General features: G+C 28.0%; 1 protein-coding gene across 2 annotated transcripts; it reads left to right on the forward strand.

Annotated features, from left to right (window-relative positions):
- Positions 1 to 569: 569 nt before the first annotated feature.
- On the forward strand, positions 570 to 24,563 carry LOC119677847 (mitogen-activated protein kinase kinase kinase 4). 2 transcript variants are annotated; one of them, XM_038089401.1, is made up of 14 exons: positions 570 to 792; positions 19,037 to 19,249; positions 19,313 to 19,820; positions 19,945 to 20,182; positions 20,254 to 20,527; positions 20,599 to 20,829; positions 20,886 to 21,026; positions 21,089 to 21,617; positions 21,675 to 23,108; positions 23,196 to 23,387; positions 23,452 to 23,740; positions 23,803 to 23,909; positions 23,970 to 24,149; positions 24,214 to 24,563. In XM_038089401.1, the coding sequence occupies exons 1-14, from the start codon at positions 617 to 619 to the stop codon at positions 24,295 to 24,297; spliced, it is 4,596 nt and encodes a 1,531-aa protein (XP_037945329.1). In that variant the 5' UTR covers positions 570 to 616; the 3' UTR covers positions 24,298 to 24,563. The 2 variants fall into 2 exon arrangements, with proteins under 2 accessions (XP_037945329.1, XP_037945330.1); XM_038089402.1 differs by lacking the exon at positions 570 to 792 and adding an exon at positions 13,622 to 13,710 and having other exon boundaries at positions 24,214 to 24,562.
- Positions 24,564 to 24,847: the final 284 nt, after the last annotated feature.

Here is a 24,847-nt window from a genome sequence, read left to right on the forward strand (position 1 = left end):
TGTACTATTGTATGTTATGATTCCACACAAACACTTTGCTTTTTTATTGCAAAAACGTCAGCTGTTAAATATTATGTGCGTTTACTGCCACGTTTTCATAAAATATTTACTAACATGCAAATATCATGATATTAATAATTTCGTATTATTTAAAGTACAATACTTAAAGATATAAGTATTGTACTTTAATTTATATAAAATTTATATATTTATGTAATTAAAATAAATAACTCACACATTAAATATATATATTTAAAGTTCTATAGAAAACAACATTTCTGCATATAAATTTTTCTACAATAAAAAAAGTGTAAAAATCATTTAAGTCTGGCAATGTTAAGTTTATTTCAGTCGTATAATTTTGAACTTATCTTCAGTTGTTTTTATATGTCGGTATGGAAAGTGTGTTTTTGTCACCTGAGCGGTACTTAAAACAATCATGAGCACATGATTTCATAAGAAATTTCACTATTTGAATTTAAACGCCAGAAGTGTCTTTTAAAAAGATTATATGTGATAAAATAATGCAAATAAAAGAAAATATTCATTAAATATATATTTATAACATAATAAAAGTGTAGTATTTTTAAATAAAAACAAAATTTACATGTAAAAAATGTCAAATTGTCGTAGAAAAATCCGTGAATTAGTCTCAGTGCGTAGAAAATATGACGACAATGGTGAAGAAATTCTTGATAGTAAAGAAGATATTAAAAAAATACCTTTAAAAACAACTGATATAATGACTGCAAATGCTGACAGTGACGTCGACGTCGATGTTGACGTTTCGAGGTAAGTAGTGCAAAAATTATTTGTTGTTTATAGTCAAGACAACAACATAGTCAAGTACTTTTTAAATTGCAAGAAAGCGAAGCTACGCGTAACAGCGCTGCAACTGTTAACGTCAAAGAAATGTTAACACAAAAGCAAAGAAGAAAAGCAAAATGACAACAAACATTAAAAAAATATTCCAACAAAGTTGAATGTGAATATTGTAAGGTCGCCAGTCTCTTATTGGATTTTTCAAGCCATGTTTTTGTTGTTATGGGGCAAATTTTGACATAAGCAGCAAAGCAAGTTTTTAGTGTTGTTATTGTTGTTGCTGTTGGGAATTTTGTTGGCTTGCAAGTCAAAATAAGACGCGTCGATAATTTGAAACCGGAATTTGAGAAAGTGAAGATGTGAAAAAGAAGTTAATTGAGGTGACAATAAATGTTTTTATTTATTTTAACATTTTTTTTTTTCGTAAATTTCTGGTATTGACGTATTTGCTTCATACAATATATATTTCTTAAAAAATTAATTTCTTTTAAATAAATATGTACGCTACAAACATATATACGACTCGTGTTCTTTATTAACAAGAAATATTTTAAAATTGGTATAATTTTTTTTTTACTTTAAATTTTACTAATATCACAGTGATTGGCACGAGTCCATGGTTATGTAGCATTTTACAATTCCAGCGATTTTCTATGTTATGCCTGCAATTGCAAGATCGGGTTCTATGTTTTTAGTAGAAAGAAGGCTCTTCATATAAAAAAGGTAATCAACACCACATTTTAATATCGTTATTGAACTCTGTGTTAGAACTAGAAAAAATATAAACTTTAATATGTTGAGATTGGTGAGATAAAAATTTCACAATGTAACCCTCTAGTTTTCGAAAATGTTTTAAGGCACTCAGCACCATAAGCGCCTTAATATCTTGTGAAACCCCCAAAACTTGAAAAATATTTTTATATTTTTTAATGATATTTAATGATCTATTATTATTAAAAGTAGGGGATCGTGCATTTCAACCTAAAACATCTATTGTGCCCCTAAGTCGGATTAGTGTGTTTCTCCAAGTTTGATTTCCGTAATGAAAGATAGTATAGAGCCTATCTTTCCTAGTCTTGAATTCTTATGATCCATGAAATACCCTCCTAGGTGTATCTTCCGCTTGTGCGTCAGTGCCGGGCACTCCCCAAGAATATGGTATGCAGTTTCTCTCTCTTCTCTACAGTATCTGCCGTCTGAGTTCGATTAAATTTCTAACTTCGATAGGTGATTATTCAATCTACAGTTGTCGGTCAATAATCCCGTAATAATCCTTAGGTTATTTTTTGATTGTGCTATGCAATCTTTGAAGCGTTTTAGGTTGTAAGTCCCTAAAAGCATTTTAGATTGTTGATCTATATTTACAAACTTTTTTAAACAAATATTATTTATTTATTTTAAAACTATTTCCATTATAATTTTGTTTTTATTTTTTGTGTTGTTACGTAGAGACTATTTTAAAGTCGGTTTTGTTTTTTAAGCATTTTAACTTTTATTTAACGTTATATTTTGTATATTTCTATAAATATATTTCAAATTCGCTTTTGCCTTCATCAGGAGAATTTCTAATACTTGTATACGTATAGAAATATACAAAATATAAAGATCGAAATTAAAGTTGAAATTCTTAAACAACAAAACTGACTTTATCTCCATTAATTTCTCACACAAAAAAAGCTTAGGCGCCTAAAGGGTTAATGCTATTTAAGTTCTAATATATTCGTATATTTTGTAAGCGTTTTCAAAAATCAACAGCATGGTATTCTCATCCTGTTACACAGCCAAGGTGTCTCCTTATAAATAACCCATATTATTTGCACATTGACTTCTAAACAATCAATTTGTTCAATAAACTTAATTAAAATTACAGAGTTTATTGCTTTGGTCAGAGTGCGCTTTCCCACCTGATAAACGAGAATCTCAAGTGTGCAGAACTATTTTTGTATTCGTAGATAATTAATAATAAACATGTGCAAATATCTGCCAAAATATAGTAAAAATATTTTTGATTATGAAATTACCGACAAAAAGGTGCGCTACCATATTCTATTCTTTTTATTTTTTTTTTATAATATTTTTAACATATTTATAAAATCATTATGATAACACTTAATATGAGTATTACTATTAAAGGCGGGGAATTCCGGACTATCTTCAGCATTCATTATTAAATCCTTTAAATAAATTAAAAATTTATTTTAAAAATATTTAAATAAATTTAATATATATATTAAATTACAAGTTTAATACTTTATTAATTGTTAAGCCTTTGCTGAAAAAATTATGTCTTATGTATTATATTTTGCGACTTGTAGTATTAAGACATTTCTTAAATGTCAATTTAATTAGTTACAGTGTTTTTTCACTTCAAGCATCTATGCTTCATCTCTGCAATTTAATCAATGCTCCTATAACAGACTTTCTACATCAAAAATATCGTTTTTCTATATATATTGTTTCTTTAACACTACTCCAAGTACCCTCTTCGTTGCACCATTATTTCTCATTTTAATTTCCACTGTAGTTTTTGCATGCTAATCTTCTTATAGATCAATAAAGTTCATTGAAGTATAAAAATTTCCAATGTTAATTTTTTTTTGCCAAGGATGACGCGTCTTTATGACGAAGAGAAACTACTTCAAAGTTAGACGTATTCGAATAGCAAAGAAAAGGCAAGGACAAAAATTTATTTAATTTATTAAAATTAGGCTGACCATACAACGCTGTTTCGAGTATTGCCGAGTACTCACCATCAGTGGTCTTAGGAAATATTCGAATTTCTTAATAAGTTTATAATCCATGTCTTGTAGACTGAAGTCATATATTATTAGGTGAAGTAATTCATAAAAATATTTTTTTGGTACATTTTTAATGCTAATATGACAAAATGTTTTTTGTTTACTAATATATTTGTAACACCAAAATTAATTTTTTTTGTGGCTTATATTACTTATCACACTATTTTTATCTATTTTCTCTAAAATTATGTTAAATTCGTTTGCTCTTCAAAATTTCAGATTAGCACAAAGCATTTTGTCTGCTTTATACTGAAAAAATAAAATAAATTATATATAAATTAAAATAAATTCAAATAAATATTACATTATATATTAAATTTAAGCACTTTGATGAAAGATAAAATTAATTAAATTTTTTTTAAATATGTTTTAATTATAGTCTGTGCTATAATTCGAACGAATTTATTTTAAACTCATGAAATAGATACTGATGTTCCCTACTTTGCTTTGCTTTAATCTTTCACATTTATCAGCCTAACAACACGTGACTACAAGCAAATCTATACTTTATATAAAAATGTTATTAATTGTATTAATTTTTTTGTTTTTTAGATACAATTTAAATTATTAAAATGTCATAATTAAATAATTATCAAGTTTCGTTTTCGCTTCAATTCTCTACCAAAAGCACCAGTAATGATTATACAAGACATTGTATTTCTTTATTAACATTAAATATATAGGTGTATATATCTATATATATACCTAGTATATATACTGTGATTATATATAGTGGGTTTTACATACTAATGTAGTGTTTTCTAGAAGGTTAACCACCGCAATTTTTATTAAATGTTTTTATATTTACTTTTTTGTCTATTATTTTTTAATTTTTTTCTACTTTAATTAGTAACACAACAATTTATTATTAAATTAAATTAAAATAAAATAAAATAAATTAAAATAAAATTAAATAAATTAAACTAAAATAAATTAAAATAAAATAAATTAATCTATCTGTTAAGTTATATTTTCGATTCAAGTTCTTAAGTTATTTAGAGCTGTTTTTTGAGAGAATGTTTCTACGATTATGTCTAGCCATATTTTAGATATTAGGGAGTGTGAACCAAAATACTAGGATCAACCTTTAGCCAAGGTAACATATTTTGATATATGTGTCGACGTTATAAGTACAACTTTATTAGAATGGCATGTTTTGTTCTTAAATATAAAACTTGGTGTTGTTAAGACTCTTTCTCAGTCTTTTATAACAGGTATGAGAATTGCACCGACTTTATAATTGATTCTTGTTAAGTGTTGTAAGTCTTATAGGGGTTCTATATAAAACCTTATATAACCTTATAAAACCTTATATAACCTTATAAAACCTTATATAACCTTAGAGTTAGAGTTAGAATTGAAATATACTTCTTAATAAATATAGTTCTTATAATAATAATTGCAATTTAGAAAGATCGATTTAAAATCGTAGTCATGTTTTTGAGAGAGCTTTATTGAATTCCATTTAGATATTCGCGAATAAATTTAGAAAATGTGATTAGTTTAAACAAGCAAATTGTGAAGTTAGTCATTTTCCAAATAATTTTAAATAAATCAACTACTTCAAAATACAAAAATTATTTGTAAAGTGAACTAATTTATTACCTAATTATTTCCTTTCTCCTTACTATTATTCTACCTACAACCTAGTTATTTATAAGCAGTTGTTGTTAGTGTTATATGAATAAAAATAGTGAATCAGATGTGATTAGCAAGAATAGGAATGGATTTCGAGTAAGTGAATGATTGCATATTTGAATCATTTGGAATCTATAGTAGGCAAAATTATGCCATGTCTGTTTACCTGTTAAGTCTGACAATTTAGTTGCTTGTGGAGCTGCGTACAGCTAACAGACGAATGAATTTGGAATCGAGTCAATGATCAAAAAGCAAGTGCTGTGACTGTAAAAGTAATGCGAATGAGTGAAATGAAGACAATAATATGCAATAAGTTAAAATCTTAAGATAACGAATCTCGCAATCTGAGTGATGTATTGAAGGTCTCGACTAGAATACCTACTACTCGTTACCATATTATTTATTTGCATTTACAATAACTATAATTTTTATAAAAGTAATTATAATCTTAAAAATTCTAATTCTAGTGTATATACATTTTATATATATGTATATTTGTATAAATAAAAATTATTTTATTTTAGAAAAAAAATCTTGGTATGTCCGGTGGAGTCTTGTAAAAAATGTTTGGAATATTTTTTTTCAGTAAAAGGCTTGTGTAATACTTCAAAGCAATTATTGCCAGTATTCAACTGCGTTATTGTTAGCACATTCCTCTTCATATCGCGTTTCTTATGTCTTCAAAGAAGCACTGATAATGTTAAGGTGGGTTTGCTGATAAGACTAAAAAAAGCAAAAATTAATAAAAAAATAAATAAAAAATATTCTTAAGTTAAATGTGCGCTGAAGTGTTTATCCACACTGCCGTGGGCTTTTGTTTTTACTATATTTTTCATTTTTAATTTATTTTTTATTTTTGTTTAATTTTTTTGCCAACTTTTATTTTCATGTATTTTGTTTATTTTTATCAAATGAGTAAAAATTTTTTAAATGGAAATCATTAAGCAAAGACATATTTTCCTTTCATAAATGTTGACACAATATTTTCCCAGTGAAAACACTTAGCTATTTTATAATTTTACTGCTAATTTGTTAATAAATAAATAAATATCTCAAAATTGCTTTATTATTTGAACAAATATAAAATTTAGATAATTCCAAAAAATATACTGTTTTGTTTTTTTCTAGGAAATCATATTAACTAATTAATAATCGTCACCTGTGACGCGAAAGTCCGAAGATTTAGTTCTAATAATGCAGATTTTGTTCAATAATATATATATATTATTATATGTCGCACAACAGTTTCAATGAAAAACTTATGAAGTCCAGAAAATAATAATTACCTGCTAATTTATTTGTGTATTAAATATAGTAATTCTTTCTGAGAAGTGCCTATACATAGTATATACTATATTATATTAAAGAGAAAATCATTGTTGTCACCATAAACTTCTAATGTATTTTCTGATTTTCATTTTGATAAACCTATTTTCTGTGTTTTGCAATTTATAAAGAATATTCTCATCAGAAATAAATTATAAACAATTCGATTTTCGAAATTTTTTCATAATATTTAGAAATGAATGTAAAGACTACTATTGGTCTATTGTTAGAATTGATCTTAAAACTTTATGGTAAATATCTCTATGGTAAAAATTGATACATTCGAAACATACAAATTTACTCACTCATAGGCTTTAGTAATGTTTTATTGTTTTTGCCAAAAAAAAAACAATAATAGAGAGTAATTGAAAGATGATGCTTTATGAGGGATAAACAACACTTTTATAAAAATTTATAACAATTAAGATAACAATTAAGTGCTAAATAATTTAGATAATAATTAGAGGAGTGGTACCAACCTATGTTCCAGATATAACACTCTTCACGGAAGATAATGTAGCAGTGACGGAATGTTCTTGCGAACCGTCATATTCAGATCATAAATATATTAGTTTCCAAATAGATTTTCAGTACCTAAAAAACAGAAAAGTTCTAAGAAATCCCAAACTAACGAATTGGGATCTTTATCGAATAATTCTGAAACAGAGACTGAAAAAATTTACGATAATTGACTCTTATGCGGACCTGGAAGTTAGGCTTTATCAATTTACCAGAGCCCTAACTACAGTTTACCACATCTTGTGCCCGCCAATGCAGTTATTTATTCAGTTATTTTGTATGATAGTAGTAAATGATTAAAATCTCTTATAGTTATGGGATTACTGCTAATCTGCACTTGCTCGTTGACAAATACACTTAAATTATAAGTAATGTACTTCCTATAGTGTAATAAAATAAACTTTTTTATTATGTTAATCTCAGTGATATATTCTGAAAAGGACAGAAATTGTTCTTCAATATGAAGATTTAAAATATGAGAAGTACAAATCTGTTATTAAGAAGTAAAATCGGGAATGAGAATGTGATTAGTGAATTCGAATAGTGATACCAATATATATAAAGGTCTTATAAAATGTGTACTGTGATTTCATATTTGTAAAGCATTGTAAGCCCATAACACTTTGTCTTATGAGCAGTAATTAAATAATGATATTAACTATTTTGTAAAAATCTATATGATATTAGACACAAGTCAAATAGATAAAAATGTTAAAGAAACTGTTTTTAGAAAATTATAGATAAGATTAATAAATCTTTAACATCATTGATCGGCATAAGATCGTTGAGAAACTTTTTTTAAAAAACTGAAAACTATCAGTGGATAAAATTGTTAAAATTTCTCATTTTTCTTTCTCTAATTTTTGTTATTATTTTAATTTTGATCTTAATTTTATGAGTTAAATATTTTAATTATATTTTCCCATGCATTATCAATACTCATACGCCACGTATGCTTTTATGTAAAATTGTTGTCATTGTTGTTTTTTTTTTAATTAATTCACAAAAAATTTAATACTGCTTTTATATTGTAAAATTAACATTTTTGGTGAAATTCAAGAAATTTGTTAAATTATTTAAATAATTTTTACTTTTGTTTATATTATTTTTGTTAGTTGCGCCGCGTCGCTTCTTTTGAGCCGTTGAACGAACGTGTTGCATTCTATACTTTGTAACCTTATTCGTTGCTGTTTTCTAGCGGGTTTTTCTTTAATTCTCTTCGCAACTTTTTTCCGTCTTATAATAAGCATAAATTACTATTCCTTATCATTTCACGTTTGTACATGTATTTATGTGTGAATATGTGTTGGATTCATTTTGTTTTTTATTTTTTTTTATTTTTGTTTTATTTTTGTTTTATTGTTTTTTATTTTTTTTATTTTTGTTTTATATTTTTTTTTTTTGATTTACTGTATAGTTTGCATAAATTGAATGAATTCCATTGATTTTTTTATTTTTTAAATCTGAATGCGGCTTGGTTTAATGTGTAAACTGAAACCTTTACTTTTGTATTTAATCAATCGAAATAGACGACTGTGTATGTCGTACGTTACTGTTGACATGTACTCACTCAGTTGATTTCGAACGAGCCTTTGCACGTGCATACGTTATAATGAGGGGGGGAATGAAAAGCAGTGAAGCTACCCAACAAATGAAATTATTCAAAATTATTCAAAAATATTTAAAAATATTTATAATTTTTTTTTTTTAATAGATGAACTTGTAAATAGAAGAATGCTCTTTAAAATCTGGTAATAACTTTTTTCTTCTTGGAAATAATAAATACTCAGTTGAACATTTTATTTCAAGGTTATTATCAGCTTTTAGTGTTACAAATGTGAAGATTTTTAGCACTTTAATGGAGCATAACAGAGATATATTGATATATGTTGTTTGACATATGCATACCAAAATCAAAAATTAAGCCATATTTGATAGTAACTTTTCTTTTTTTTTATTAGAATAAGTAATTTATAAGTACATATCAAAATCAGAAGTCGCCAATAATAGATACTTGGTAGCGCCTTTTCTTATAAATATAATTAGTAATTAGTAATATCACTCCAAAAATAGCTAATAATAGACATTTGATAGTAACTTTTCTTTTTTTATAAATATAATAAATAATTTAGTAGTATATATCAAAATAAAAAGTCGCCAATAATAGATATTTGGTAGTGATTTTTCTTATAAATATAATTAGTAATTTGGTAGAACATATCACTACAAAAATAGCCAATAATAGATATTTGACAGTAACTTTTCTTTCCTTGTAAATATAATAACTAATATCGCAGTACTTAGACTTACTTACTTATTTGGCCATAACAACCCGTTACCGAGTTTCGGTCTGACGTAGCATGCCTCCCCAGGGCGCCTCTGCTGTATGCGCGCCTTCTCCAGTCTCGTATATCAAGTCCAGTTTGTGCTCCCTCAACTTGATCACTCCATTGGAGACACGGTCTATCTCTACCTCTTCTTCCGCCAACTACTGCTTCAAATAACTTTTTCGCTGGAGCATCTTCATCCAGTTTCCAGGGGCTCGCGGGCTTCACCATATCTGATAGTACATACCAAAACTAAAAATAGCTGATAATAGATATTTTCAATCAACAGATAAAATAAGATGAAAATTCTATTTAAATATTGACTAATACTAAAAAATTTCAGTTAAATGCTTTTGTTTTGTTATTTCTCATAAGAGTCTGTTAAAATTTTCATCAAAATAAAGTATTAATTGTTACTAATTTTAATGAGTTATTGTATTTTCTATATAAAAAGTATCATCCAAATTTTTGTCACCGTCACAAAATGTTTTATGTATTCTGATGAGTCATTTTGAAGTTCAGTTTATGTATACAATACTTGTATACAATACATACATACATGCATACGTACATAATTTAAATATTTTTTGTTTTTATATCAAGTTGATATACTTGTTGAGCTTGCATGACCTTTAAAAATGAAAACCATTCTTTTATCACATTAATTCGGTAACCTATTGATTACGATTACTCATTTCAAATGAAAATACTATGAAACTATTCTTTAATTAATTGATAAATTTCTTGATTACATGTTATACTCATATATTAACGTCTAATTGAAATGATTAAATTATACAATTTATTTATTAGTGAAAATTGATTGCTCAGATATTAGTGAAATTTGATTTAAAATTTTTTAAAAATTGAATTTTTATTTGAAATTGTTATAACATGGGTTAATATACAATTAATATACAATAAATATATATAAATATATATATATATATAAATATATATATATATATAAATATATATAAATATATATATATATAAATATATATAAATACATATATATCTATATACATACTTCGTTCTGTCAAAAAGACTTGGAATGTGGCAGTTTTTTTATTCCTACCTATTTCATAGTCGGGGGAAAAAAATCTCCTGAACAGAAAAGTCACCCTTTTTTTGTTAAATTATATAATTTATATGTGCTTTATATATAAATGTTATATGTGCTTTATTTCCTTAATTCTAATGCAGTAACATATATAACGATTCTTGTATGTAAATCAACATTGAATAATTCTGTAATGCATATTTATTATATTTAAGAATTCACTGCATGAGAATTGTATTTTAATAACAAAATCTTTTATTTATATTTTTATGTAAACTTTATTCATAAATCAAATGTGGTTTACTATTTATTTTGGCATTTATTTTGCATATGAAAAAAAAATCTCTAAAACTTGTTACGCATACGCACTGTTGACCATTTATTTATGTACATTGAGTTATTTTATGCAACTTTTAATATATTTATATATATATCTACAAATTAGTTATAAATAAAATAGCTGAAAGGAACTAAATTCATCGGAACTAGAATATATTTATTTAATAAAACAAGTTTTTTTTGTTTGGAATTAGTTAATGGAACTAAATATGTATTGTATTTTCTTATGGCACAATTCATAAATATTTTATAAGTTGTTTTTATTATATCAGATTTTTATTTTTGTAACACTTACGTTTTTTTTTCCAAGTTCATTAAAATGAAAAATACTTTTTTTTTACAATAAAATTGGATAATAAAAACAAAGTTATATCAATTTGAAAGGTAAAAAACTAAATCAATTTGTTTTTCTTAAACCCTTAATATTTTAATAGTAAGAAAGAAAATTTTTTAATTGAATTATTAAATAATCTCCTTTTACGTGTTCCTTTTAAAAAAAAATTTGCTAATGGCGCGTCTATACAAAAAAAATGATTTTAATTGAATGACTTTTGAATTTTCCTGCTCTATAACAATGTATTCAAAAATTCGTGACTGTTATATTTCATGAGAGTTTATTAGGTAAGATTAGGTTATACCCATCCCCCGGCGATCCTAAAGATTTATTTAGTCCAATTTAATCATTGTGTCAACGTTAAAAAAAATTAAAGATTCGTAAATCACCTTGAGCCCTTGGTGAAGCTTGAAATGTTATTTAGGGAGCTAGTCAAGATCCCTAAAAAAGAAGTCTCTATCATAATCAATTGACGCCCTGCATGCGTTGAATAGTAACAAAACAGATATGAGGCACTATCATCGTCCTTTTCGCTACTGCAGCAGGATTAGTTGTGTGAAAACAGCTGTGATCTGACAACAAATTTACCTCAAGACTGATGTCTTTACTAATAAAATATCAAAATATTTTAACAACTTCAACTGTTACTTTACATAACTGCGAGATTTGTAAACTTTGAGGAGAATATTTTTACTATACTAAGTAAATAATTATAATATATATATATATATATCTTAATAATTAAGCTAAAGCATAACGGAAAATATTGCTCTAAAAATATTAATGAAGCTTTGTATTTTCAAATCCAAATCCAAAGCAAAACAAATGTAATTCAAAATTAATTTAAAACAATAAACCAAAAATTACTTTAATAAAAAATTTCAATATTATTAATGCCTCGTGGTTGTATTGTACCACACATGTTTTAAATTATATACTATTTAAGATTATATATGCCAAATATAAGAAGAGTTCATTTTAAATGTTAGGATTTCTTTACATTTGAAATCATAAAGGACACTTGGAAAAAACCGTTATTGTAGGCGATAAATACCATACATAGCATGCATTATATGCTATAGGACTGTTTGCATCTTTTAAAGCATTTCCTAATGGGGTACATTGTTTAATAACAACGAAACAGCAAAAAACAAAACCAAAGCCACAACACACTAAAAAACGTAAACAAACATAAGTGCTGCTCACTTGTTTAATAAGAAACTCTTTTGAATATCAGACAAACGCTACGAAGTAACTTAGCATATGAGTGAATTGAGTAAGAGCTTTTGGTTATAATTGCAGGAGAGTATCGTTTATCAATAAAAAAAATTCGAGCTGAAATAGAATTCAACAGATGTTTCCCGAGTTCCTAACGCTCTTCACAATTTCAGTGTTCGATTTTTAGTTGGAAAATGTGGTTTGTTTTTGATAGTTTATGTTGTGCGATATTTTACTGCTGCCGGGTTTAATAAATCTACTAATTTTAATTACAATACAAATGTAAACCATTAATTATATTATTATTATTACTGTTGAAGGGCATACGGGTGTTGTAGTAACTAATGACTTTAGTCATTCCACACAAGTCAATGATTTTTTCGTTGAGCTGATGTTTGTGTTCCGGTGCTTCAACTACGTTAAATGATAAATTGATGCAAAAAAATTCTAAAAATAAAAAATACATATTTTACTTATTTATTTATGATTATTTTATTTTCCATATAAACACTAACATATACAAGTTTAAAAAAAAATCTTTTTTCACTGTTGTACGTTGTACTTTTTACTAGTGCGGTATTAATATTTACTACTGAATTTATTTAAAGTTGTTTTTTCTCACAATTTTTTATTGTTTTAAAAAATAGAATAAAGAAAAAAAACATGACAACCCGCCTGCTCCCTTAGATTGCGGTTAAAATTTGTTTAAATTATTTTATTCGGACAATTTTTGCATATGATTTGTGCTCCCGTGTATAGTGCTCCCTTACACTTATTAATGCGGCGTTAAACGCAATTGGGTCGGTCTAGAAGCCACTGACCAACGTTTCTCATCACGTTTCGTCAGTGAGTGTGTCGGACTGTAGCTCAACTGTTCATCGCATTTTATTATTTGCGTTTATTTAGTCGGTTTCGCTTTATGAGTATAATTGATTCATTGTTGTTGTTGTTGACTTTTTACTTCGCAGTGCGATGGTTCCTCATATTTCTGCCTTTGGCTCAACATGTGATTAAATAGTGTACATTTGTGTTGTTGTTCTTTTGTAAAATTTGCATAAAGAAAATTGAAACAAAACAAAATAAAAAAATAATTATATATAAATAATAGATTTAATAAATAATGTAATAGAAAAAACTATATATGTAGATAGTTTTAATTAAGAATATATCCAAAACTTTTTTACACAATAATTACGTGTTAAATATGCAAAACTTTAATTTAGTAAATGCAAGTTAATTTATTAATTATATTTGTTGATAATTAATTAAGAGACTATATTTAATTGGAAGCAACTTCTGAGCAGTTTTCAACATGCGGCGTAAAAAGTAAGTGTAGAAATTTATTCGAAATAGACTTAATGAAATGAAAAAGCAATTTCGTCACAAATATTTGTTTAATGAAAATAAATAAAAATTTTTATATTATTTCTAAGCGTTTTCTATATAATTTTTGTGATGAAATTATAATTTTATATAGTTGATATAATGTAGAACCATCTGCATGTCAGAATTTTTATCTGTATCATACTTCAACTAATATGGCGTCCATGTTTATATACATATGTACTATACTTAAGCATATGTTTATACAAGCAAGCCTGTAATTAAACAGGGTGCTTCGTCTTTAAGTACTTTCACTTCGGTAGGAGTTATCTGATTCAAGAAGTAAAAAACATATTGTATAAGAGGGGTTGTCCATTATTAATATTAACTGACATACACGTTGTCAGAGTGTTAATTATCCAAAATAAATTTTTAGTCCCCGAAATCTCTAATTTTCATTTAATAAACTGAGTAAAATATATAAAATTAGAAACTTTATAACATTTTTATTTTAATAGCAAAATCTTTCATAACTGTTACATTGCTCCTTTGGTGATTACATAAGTATGGAACTTAGTGAAACTGGAACCTAAGGTGGGGATTTGGGATTTAAACACATCTAACATATTTAACATATCTGTATCATTTTACATTAAATATTAATTGTTTTAAGATAAAACTTTTCCATTGCTGATTTAGCTACAGAAGCTTCAGCCCAAGAGACAATTTTGGGGTTCTAACTCTACGTTAAAATATTTTGGACCGTTTTATATAAGGTATAATGGATTTTTTAAAGATGAAAATCTTTCATTGCCGTTCCAACTTAATGAAATTGGAGCCGAAGGCCGAATTTTGGAGTTCCAACATTTTTTGGACTATTTTACATTAGAAATGATGGATTTTTTACGATGATTATTGCTGATCATAACATAACTAATCATTCTTCCTCTTTTCTCCTCTTTTTTTTGGGAACAGCAAACTTCCAAAGAATATGGGAAACTCTCCCAAAGTAAAATATTGAGATTGAAACTCCCCTAAAATATTTTGGAACGTTTTATATTAAATATAATGGATATTCTTAACAATAAAATCTTTAATTGTTGTTTTATGATGATTGATTTTGCTAAGGTACGAAACTTAATGTAACTGAAACCCAGTGGAGTTCCTAGGGTTCAAATGTTAATAACGTATTTTGAACCAGTTTAAATTAGATAAAATAAATTTCTTTGACAATTAAATGTTTTCATATGAACTTTGAATCAGTTTTCAGAAATTTGTCTTTAGAAATCTTTGTATACGCACCTGCTAGAATTGCGTTGAATACATTCGGTAAAATTTATATTTATTGTATATGTATATAATCGTTATGATGTTGAATTCTTTGAAAGCATAATTATAAACATCTGCATACTTTAATACAGTTTCTAGCCTCATCCATACAGATTATGGGCTTAGCGCTGTTATCAAATATAAAATTCGGATCTATTTTAATTATCACATATAGCAAAAGGTGAAACTGTTTTAAAAATTTTCTTAATATCCATTGTGATCGTAAATACTATCATTATCTTCATTCGAACTATACATTTTCCTTACTCACAGTTATTATACTTCAATAAAATACCATATTTTAGAAATTTCAAATCTGAATAAGTAATCAAGTGATAGATTAGTGTTTTTTAAATTGTGTTACTATAGTTCAACAATGATCTTGATGATGTTAATTCCGATGATAGTGGCTTATTCTTATTAATCATCCATAAAAATTTATAGTTTTATAAAATATTGAAATTGTACTTATAACTTTCAATATAAGGTTATTAAATATAAATTTCAATATAGTTATTTACAAAAGTTGGTTGAAATAATTTTAATAATACTGTTATAATAGTGGTAGTCCTAAACGCGTTTATATTCATATTGTCCTATCTGTCCGATTCATATAAAGCAAACTGAAACCCTTCTTTTCTGAAAATCATACCTGGAATAAGATAACGAAGTTTTTAAATTTTTTTTTTTAATAAATGTTTTTTTATTAATTTAATATTGATTTTCCATTTTGCTAATTTAAAACAATGAATGCTCTTCTAATAACTACGATTTTATAGTTTTTCTCACCTGTAATTTATTAGTTAATTTGTTCGCTGAAGCGTAACGAAATAAAAAAATTAACATTTCAGTGCAAAAAATTATTCAGGAAAATCCCCAACAAATTACTTTCTTTGAAGAGAAAAATCCACATTTTTAACTTAGGTTTTATTATTTAAAAATAAAAACCCGATAAAATAAAATAATAAAAAAGTTGTTGGTTTTAAAAACATTTATCATATAAAACTTTTATTTTTAATTTCATAAGTCCAATGTAATTTACATCAATAGGTTATTAAAAATTTAAAATATTGTAATTTTATTTTAAAGTATTGTAAATAAAATTAATTTTTTTTAATTATAACTTATGTTTCTTTTTATATTCAATGCTTTTATTTCGATACTAGTTTTTTTTTTTTAAATTTAGTTTAATAATTATCTGTTTATTTATTATTAATAATTTTAATTTAATTTAATTTTTTTTTATAATTAATATTTTTATATGTTAATTGTAAAATAGAGAACTTTTTGAAACATTATTTTAAAATAAATATTTGTGTTAATACTTTTTAAGCAATAATGTTGATTAAAATGTAATATAATATTAGTTCAATTGATTTTTTAAAATCTTTATAATTATATACATTTTATTAGAAAAAGGAAATAGTAAAAAAATATTACTAACATATGTCTATACGCTTGTATACAGGATATATTCCATTCTGGTTCAGTAAAGTTTAGATTCTAAATCTTACTAAATCCGAATAATCCCATTAATGAAATATAAAGATGGAAGCTTGGTTTTATGAGAATTACCTATATATTTCGTTCAAATATGAAAGAATTTAAGGTGTCAGCTCATGAAACTTTAGCATTTATATATATAAATGTTCTGTTATTGTTTATAATTTACTTATTATTATTATTAGGCTCCATTCTCTCTCAATGGATTTGTTAATAAAATATATTTTCATATTTCGAGTAAAAAAGACCCAAATATTAGATACTGATGTAATGCTGTAGTTAATACTAGATTTAGACTGGTGATCTGATTGGTACAATATTTAAACTGGTGCCATGATTGGTTCAAAATTTAAACTGGTGACATGATTGGTACAATATTTGGACTGGTGACATTATTGGGTCATATTTGTTAAAAAATCAAAAAAAAACTGAAATGGTGCCATTAATGTCAGTTGAAAAATAGTTATGTATAATAATAATCATGATTTAGAGAGTTTTTGATTTGAACGAGATTGTGTTGCATATTAAGTTTTCAAAAAAATAACAAGCCCTTATGAGCGCACGTCGTCTATACTATATTGCCTTTAAAAGTGAATTTATGGTGTGACGTTTTAGATCGTATGATTGATCATTGGCAAAGTATTATTTGTGGAAGTATTTATTGCTTTGTATATTCATTTAAGTTGTGGACAATTATATATAAATGACGCAGTTTGTGAGACGTTTCCATAATGGTTTATTGACCAAAATCATTTTCCATCATCATTGTCCAAAAGTTATTCAAATTGTACGTTTTAAAAAAAACTTTATATATATACACTCTCTACTTAAGGTTCTGTATAATATCAATTGCTAAAGTGACTCAGTCATCCTTTTTCTTTTTTTTTTAATATTACTACGCCCCTAATTCATATAATTTAAGCGTACCTATACACTAAATTCTTTCCGATTGGTTTTTGGTACAATATATCACTAAATATTTTAACTATCATTGTGGTTTATTGAATTTGATTTGATTCCATATTGTGAAGTATTTCATATATACACATATATCGATAAAATTTACTTTTATCATTATATTGTACACCTTTATTACATATTTTATAGTCTTGTAAGCATATGTAATACCAAAGTTCATTTTAATTTGGAACCAGGTGATCTCGTTGCAAAGTCATATATTTTGCGTCATCTGATGCAATACATGAAAAAATTTATATCACCTGATGATTGAAAGTTGTATCTTTCGTTAAAAAGAGCTGAAATTACAAAGCAGCCAATTGCACAATATACCCTATCAACGTACAAATTTCTTGTCAATCAATCAGTTGACACTAATCAAATTATATCGTTTATTAAAATATTATTAAAGCATGATAAATAAATAAGCGAGACAAGTTCATTAATGTCTCTGCTCTATCTCTGAAACAAAATATTCACTAAACCACCATTTCGAGATAAGATAAATTTTAAAGGACAATATTTACTAAATCAAATACTGATAGTCAACGAACGAGTACAGATTAAAACACCCACAGACTTTTCAAAATTTATCACCTCATAATTTTCTAAATTACAACATATTTAGATAAAATTACGTTTATAATTTACAATGGCTTCCAGTGCTTCCATGCAATTGCTATCTATGGAATTGGATTGGAATCAAATATATTGTCTGTTCAGATACACTGCACACATCGTGTTGTTATCAATGCGTAGCAAATATGTTAATCAACTTTAGTTTTAGCTGATATAATAAAGTTTTAATATGTTATCTGTAGACAATTATCATGTGTATGGGGCAAGTGTACAGGCTGTCCAAATGACCATCAAAGTTGCTTAAATAGCACAGTACTCAGGGGGTTGGGCAGTATTCAGTATTATTTGGTAACAGCACGCAGTTTATGCTCAATCAATTAGCCTCACCGGGAGCCCATTTTCTTAATTATGTAAGTAGTACAGGGTGAGTTGGGTAGAAAAATCCTAGAGTTTAATACATTTATTTAAGGTTTGCAAAGATCTAATAAAATAATATATTTAGTATTATAATTTTAAAAGCACATCTAAAAGATGTGCTTTTACTTTATATTACATTATAAGTACCATACTTTATATGGTACGACATTAAATGGTGTAATCCTAACATTTTATAAAAACAGCCTAACAAAAATCTAAGTAATTAAAACATTTAAGGATTGTTATTACATATAAGATCATGTTTTTAGCTTCAATATATCAAAGTACTTGCTCGTATATTCAATATGTTAACTACATAAATACGATAATACTTAAATTTAAAAGGTGTAATCTTTAATTGTATAGTAAGAAATAAACAATATTGCCCTAAATGTAAATGCGATACCTTTTGGATATACCATCTTGCTAAAGTCTTGATACAATTAGCTGTCTTTTCAATTTAATTAAAACAACACTTCAAATACCACTTTTAATATATGCACATCTATAAAATATTTGTTCTAATTTTTCTATCTATTTCTAGAGTCGAATTTCGTATTAAATCTTCACCAAAGCCGGTGCATAACAGTAATCGTAATACTGTATTAGAGGATGAGTTGGCCTCTTCTCATCCTGATGATTTGTTAGCAGCACGCTTCGAGGAGTTTGGAACAACTCCACCACGAACAAGAATGAAAATTAAAAATCGTGATTGGGATCGAAAACAAAAAGCGCAGGCGGTTGTCTCTATAGGGTCGTAAGTTTCTAAAATTGTCATATAATATATGCGAATTTTTCATTTTAATTTTAAACTTAATAGTTGTGAGAGTCCTGCAGTTATGCCCAAGAAAGGAATGACACGTATGGCGCGTTCTCGTGTTTTGCGTCGAAACACCATGGACTGTGCGCTGTTGAACGAAATGTTCGTAAATGAGGAAACCAAACGTACTGACAAACGTGCTCAAGCTTTATTGCGTGACGCAGAGCGTGAAATAAAAAATGCAATGGCTGTACCTACTCCCAATTATCATCCTCGCGTTGTTAGTTTTCATGAGAGTCCAAATAATGTTGAATCTCTTGACAAGTGTTCGCCTTTACTATCTGAAAGTGCTGTACGTACAAGTTCAAAGATAGTAGAGTCATGCAACCGATATATGTGTGTTTCCTCACGTCCCATTGGCTGCCGTTCTTCAGCTCCTCCTTCTGCTTTTGGGCAAGGATTACGTGTAGATGTTAAACGAACACCTGGTTTAAATATACGCAAAGAATTTCACGAAACTTTTGCTAATTTAATAAAATTGGGTAGTGTGGATCGTCAAGAAGCAAAAGTAAGTTTTTCATATTATATTTTTATTACTTAATTTTTAATAGTAGTATCATTTTTGTCCATAGACTCCTATAGGAGTAACGGGATTTTAAATATTTTTATTTATACATTAATAAATATTGCAGCTTTCTCATGAAGAGCATACATGGCAAACGGAATTAAAGGATCTTATTTGGTTGGAACTACAGGCTTGGCAAGCAGATCGTACTATGGATCAACAAGATAAATATCTATTTGCAGCACGTCAGACCATACCTGAGCTGCTGACACAAATTATTAATTACACATTTCAACCACGATTTAAACGTCAGTTCAGTGAAATGAGTGTTGACAGCGGAATTAGTTCCGGCAGTAATGCAAGTTGTAAGTTTATCAAGTGTTATTTGCTAGTCTGATGTTCTTCAGTATTTCATATTTATATTATTTTTTTATAGCACCTTTACCTGGCAAATATTGTAATGGCTGTATGTCACTTTATTGCAAGGATTGTATGGAACAACAACAAATTGCCCTCAAAGAAGTTGAGGAACTTTTAACAAGACTTGAAGCAGCTGAAGCACTTTATCCTTCAACGCTGGCAATGGGTGCATTCCATCCTATATACAAAAGTGAATGTTTTGTAGGGCGTATAAAAGCTATGTGTCTTTGGTATAATATTACCAAACAAAATCAATTAAAGTTGTGTATACTGGGAAAAATACTGGCACGGTAAGTGGACAAGAATTGAATTAAATAATGCTTTTAAATGATTTTCATTAATTTCTGTTTTATATATTTAGTTTACAAGACAAATTTTCGTGGCCAGTACAAACTTCATTTACAGCTACCGACAGTGGTAATTCATCGTCTTCCGGCGTGGATTTTGATGATTCTAGTATAAATTCAGCTGAAGCTTCCTGCAATCAAAATGCACAACATAAATTATGTAGTGTTAATGTACCTAAAGTGCAGTTTCTTCTTAATGACGTTTCACATATACCTGGAGAGTCAGAGTCCTCAAGTAGTAATGAGTGCGTTATTATTCATAAATTTATAATTATATTTTAAATGTAATCTTAATACTTAGATCCGCTTTAACTGAAGTTTCCCCTTCACCGGAACCCAAACATATTCGTAAGAATTCCATGCACGATATAAATATATTTAGTGTAGAACCTTTGAGTAGTGCTCATGATGTAAACGCAGAAATCTCATGTGGTCTATATAGGTTAGTATAGATAAGTTTTAAAGATATTTACTTAAAATAAATATAAATGTATTGCTTTATAGAAAATTTATAGAAAATGTGCTTAAATCTCGCGGTCTCGCAAAGGCTTTCTCATTTTTGCATAAAATGCATAATATTGCACTCTATAAGGCACATATAGCACTTGAAAAACCAGGCACCGAAGATTATGACTTCGAAACAGAAATGCTGGATGAAGACATACCCCTCTTAGAGCCTGAAATAAGTCGAGAACAAATTGAGGAATTGCGACGATATGGCTATTGGAGTCACGAAGCCAAAACACTTAATTTACCTTCCTTCATTCCAACATTCGTATTTTTAAGTGGTACTCCCTTACAATTTATGCATGAATTTTTACGTATGCGTTTAGAAACGAGACCAATGAAACCAAATCCGTTAAGTCTTGAGCAACTGATGAAAGAATTGCGTGAAGGTTTAACGCTAGCGTTAACACATCGTGAAAGGTATCAAAGACATATTACAACAGCGTTAGTAGAAAATGAAGTTGAATGGGAACGTTATATGGGAATTCTTAATCATTTTGATGCAACTGTTCGTAAAGTTTTTGAGGTAAATTAGTAAAACTAAATATTATTAACATTTAATTAATTTTTTCTCGTAATTTAGCTTTATTTGGACTATATTGATCAACTTGTGTTAGTAACTGCACAGGAAAATAACCAGAAGTCTGCACTTGAGAAAGAATGGATGTTTACAAAGTTAATAAGTCCAATGATCACTGGCATGCATACACTAGCCGCTAAGAAATTTTGCAATATAATACGAAATTTATTACGGAGCATATCCCAACGACTTGTTAAACGAGCTACAGAGTTAGATAATCAAATAGATGATTCCTCTTTAAATACCGAAATAGATTTAAAATGGCAATTACTTACCGTCTGTCGAGATATTCAAACTCTGTTAAGTTGTGAGAGAGAACACTCTGTGAAAGTGCTTTTCTTTGCCAAGACTTTTTGTCGAGACGTTGAAGCTCAAGATTTTCATCGCGAGCATCTGGAACATGATTTAGTTGCAAATAAAAATGACTATATATGTACTGATATCAAAGAAGCCTTTCAACTATTACAAAAAGATGTTTTGGATGTAAGAAATAAACTTACTAAAATTATCGAACGTGTACAAGAACGCTGTTGTCCTGGTAATATGTCCGATTTGGATGATCAGGATAAGTTAGCAGTTTTATCACGTACACGCGAAATTTTACATCAGGGATACAAATTTGGTTTTGAATACAATAAAGATGTTATACGACTTTTTGAACAGCATATTATGGCTAATAAGGAAGGAGATTGTCAGGTAGACTTAGCGCTCGGCATCATTGCGTTTGCTAAAATGTGGATGCAATTTGTTACAGAGCGTTGTGAACGTGGCCGCGGTATGCGCCCTCGTTGGGCTTCACAAGGGCTAGATTTTCTTATACTTGCATGTGATCCTCAAATAACACGACATTTAGATGAGCAACAATTTGAAGAACTAAAACAACAAATGGACTGCTGTATTTCACATGTTATTGGGTTGACATCTGAACCAGAGAAAATAGCACGAAAAAAGGCATCTCCACGCACGCGTAAGACTTCTTCCCCAGCGACTAGTCGTTCACGTACACCTACACGTTCACCTATGTCAGCAGGCATTGTTGTTAGTCCCAACACACCGTTAAATTCACCACAATATAATAAGTTTCTGCACCCACAATTTAGTCTTAAAGAAGAAGTGTTGCAACAAAACGGTACTGCAACGCCTTCAAACAGTTCGATAGATTCTGCTGATTATTCAGACGTTGTTAATGGCAGCAAAACTGGTGATTTGCGTTTACTTGTACCACAGACACCACCAACCACTGTTACTAATGGCAGTGTTAACTTTTTGGCATTGCGGCAAGTACGTGTACGTGATGCTGTTAATCGTTTAGATATGGAGCTTGAAGAAAAGTTACGTGAGAGAAATCTTATAGGTCAAGTTAAGGCGCTAAATTCTTGTGATAAAATTCAAATTCGTGCCCGAAGTGTTCACTTTCATTGGCACCGTGGAATCAAGGTGAGATAAATACTGCTGTATAGAGCTGATTTTAATTTACTTACAATAATAATAACAATAACAATGTGTGCCAATAATTTTTCGCAGATTGGTCAGGGACGGTTTGGTAAAGTGTATACTGCAGTCAATAATAATACAGGGGAACTTATGGCGATGAAAGAAATCGCTATACAACCTGGTGAAACCCGTGCGCTTAAAAATGTAGCAGAAGAACTTAAGATTTTGGAAGGCATAAAGCATAAGAATCTTGTTCGATACTATGGAATAGAGGTGCATAGGGTAAGTATTGACTTAAAATATAAAACTCAGAAAGTTTGAAATATTTTCTATTATGGTTTTATAGGAAGAATTACTTATATTTATGGAGCTTTGTTCTGAAGGCACTTTGGAGTCTTTAGTCGAATTATCAGGTGGATTACCGGAGGGACTTACAAGACGCTTTACCGCTCAACTACTCTCAGGTGTTGCCGAGCTGCACAAACACGGCATTGTGCATCGTGATATAAAGACTGCTAATATATTCTTAGTCGATGGCAGCAATAACTTAAAATTAGGTGATTTTGGTTCGGCTGTGAAAATACAAGCACATACAACAGTTCCTGGCGAATTGCAGGGTTATGTGGGCACGCAAGGTAAATGCTTTGAGAAGTTATATTTTAGAATACACAAAATTAATCCTAAATTTTAACTTTAGCTTACATGGCTCCAGAGGTGTTTACAAAAACTAATAGTGATGGGCATGGTCGTGCCGCAGATATATGGTCCGTGGGTTGTGTAGTAGTAGAAATGGCCGCAGGCATGGTAATTATAATATGACTTAAAATAAAATTGTAAGTAGTACTTATTTTTTTTTATTTTTAGCGTCCCTGGGCACAATTTGATTCTAACTTTCAAATTATGTTTAAAGTTGGTATGGGTGAAAAACCTGAAGCGCCACAGAGTCTATCGCAAGAGGGACATGACTTTGTTGATCACTGCTTACAACATGATTCAAAAATTCGTTGGACTGCAATTGAACTTTTGCAACACAATTTTTGCAAGGTAATTTAAATTTTACTTTAATAATGCCTGGGTTATAAAGAGTTTTAATCTGTTTTATGTTTAGTATGGACGAGATGAAGAATGCAGTACAGAACATTTGCATGAACAAGCGCGACGTTCATTTCGCCGTAATATGAAGTTAAAATAATTGGTATTTAAGCTTTAATAATTTTAATAATAATTTATCTAATAACTATATGTGCATTTGTTATGTATATGTTAGTTGTAAATTTATTAGACAGGCAAATTTTTGCTAAGAACTTTTATTGTTGATGTTCTATTTTGACTTATAACAAACGTTATATTTAATCTTATTTATGTATACATACCGCGACAATACAAAATATATAATTTATATATACTTAATGAAAGGTGAACAATATAACTATTATACAATGTAATTAATTTATTATAAGAGACACTTATTTAATAAACAAATTAAGATGATATGTTTTTGTTTTAATTGATCTATAATGTATAAGTTTCAAGTGTAATCCATAATGAATTACTTTGATTCTGTACTTTTAGGGATTAAATTTAACTTATTAAAATATAACACAATTCAATACATTTGAATTACAATACTTCAATATATTTGAAGTATGAGCATGTTTTTTGTAAAACATATACTTAAATATGTTTATATTTTTATATTAGTTCAATACTTTTTTGTAGGTATATTATTTTTCTATTACCAG

Source organism: Teleopsis dalmanni, chromosome 2 (genome assembly GCF_002237135.1).
Source record: "Teleopsis dalmanni isolate 2A chromosome 2, ASM223713v2, whole genome shotgun sequence".
In the NCBI taxonomy this organism is placed as follows: Eukaryota; Metazoa; Arthropoda; class Insecta; order Diptera; family Diopsidae; genus Teleopsis; species Teleopsis dalmanni.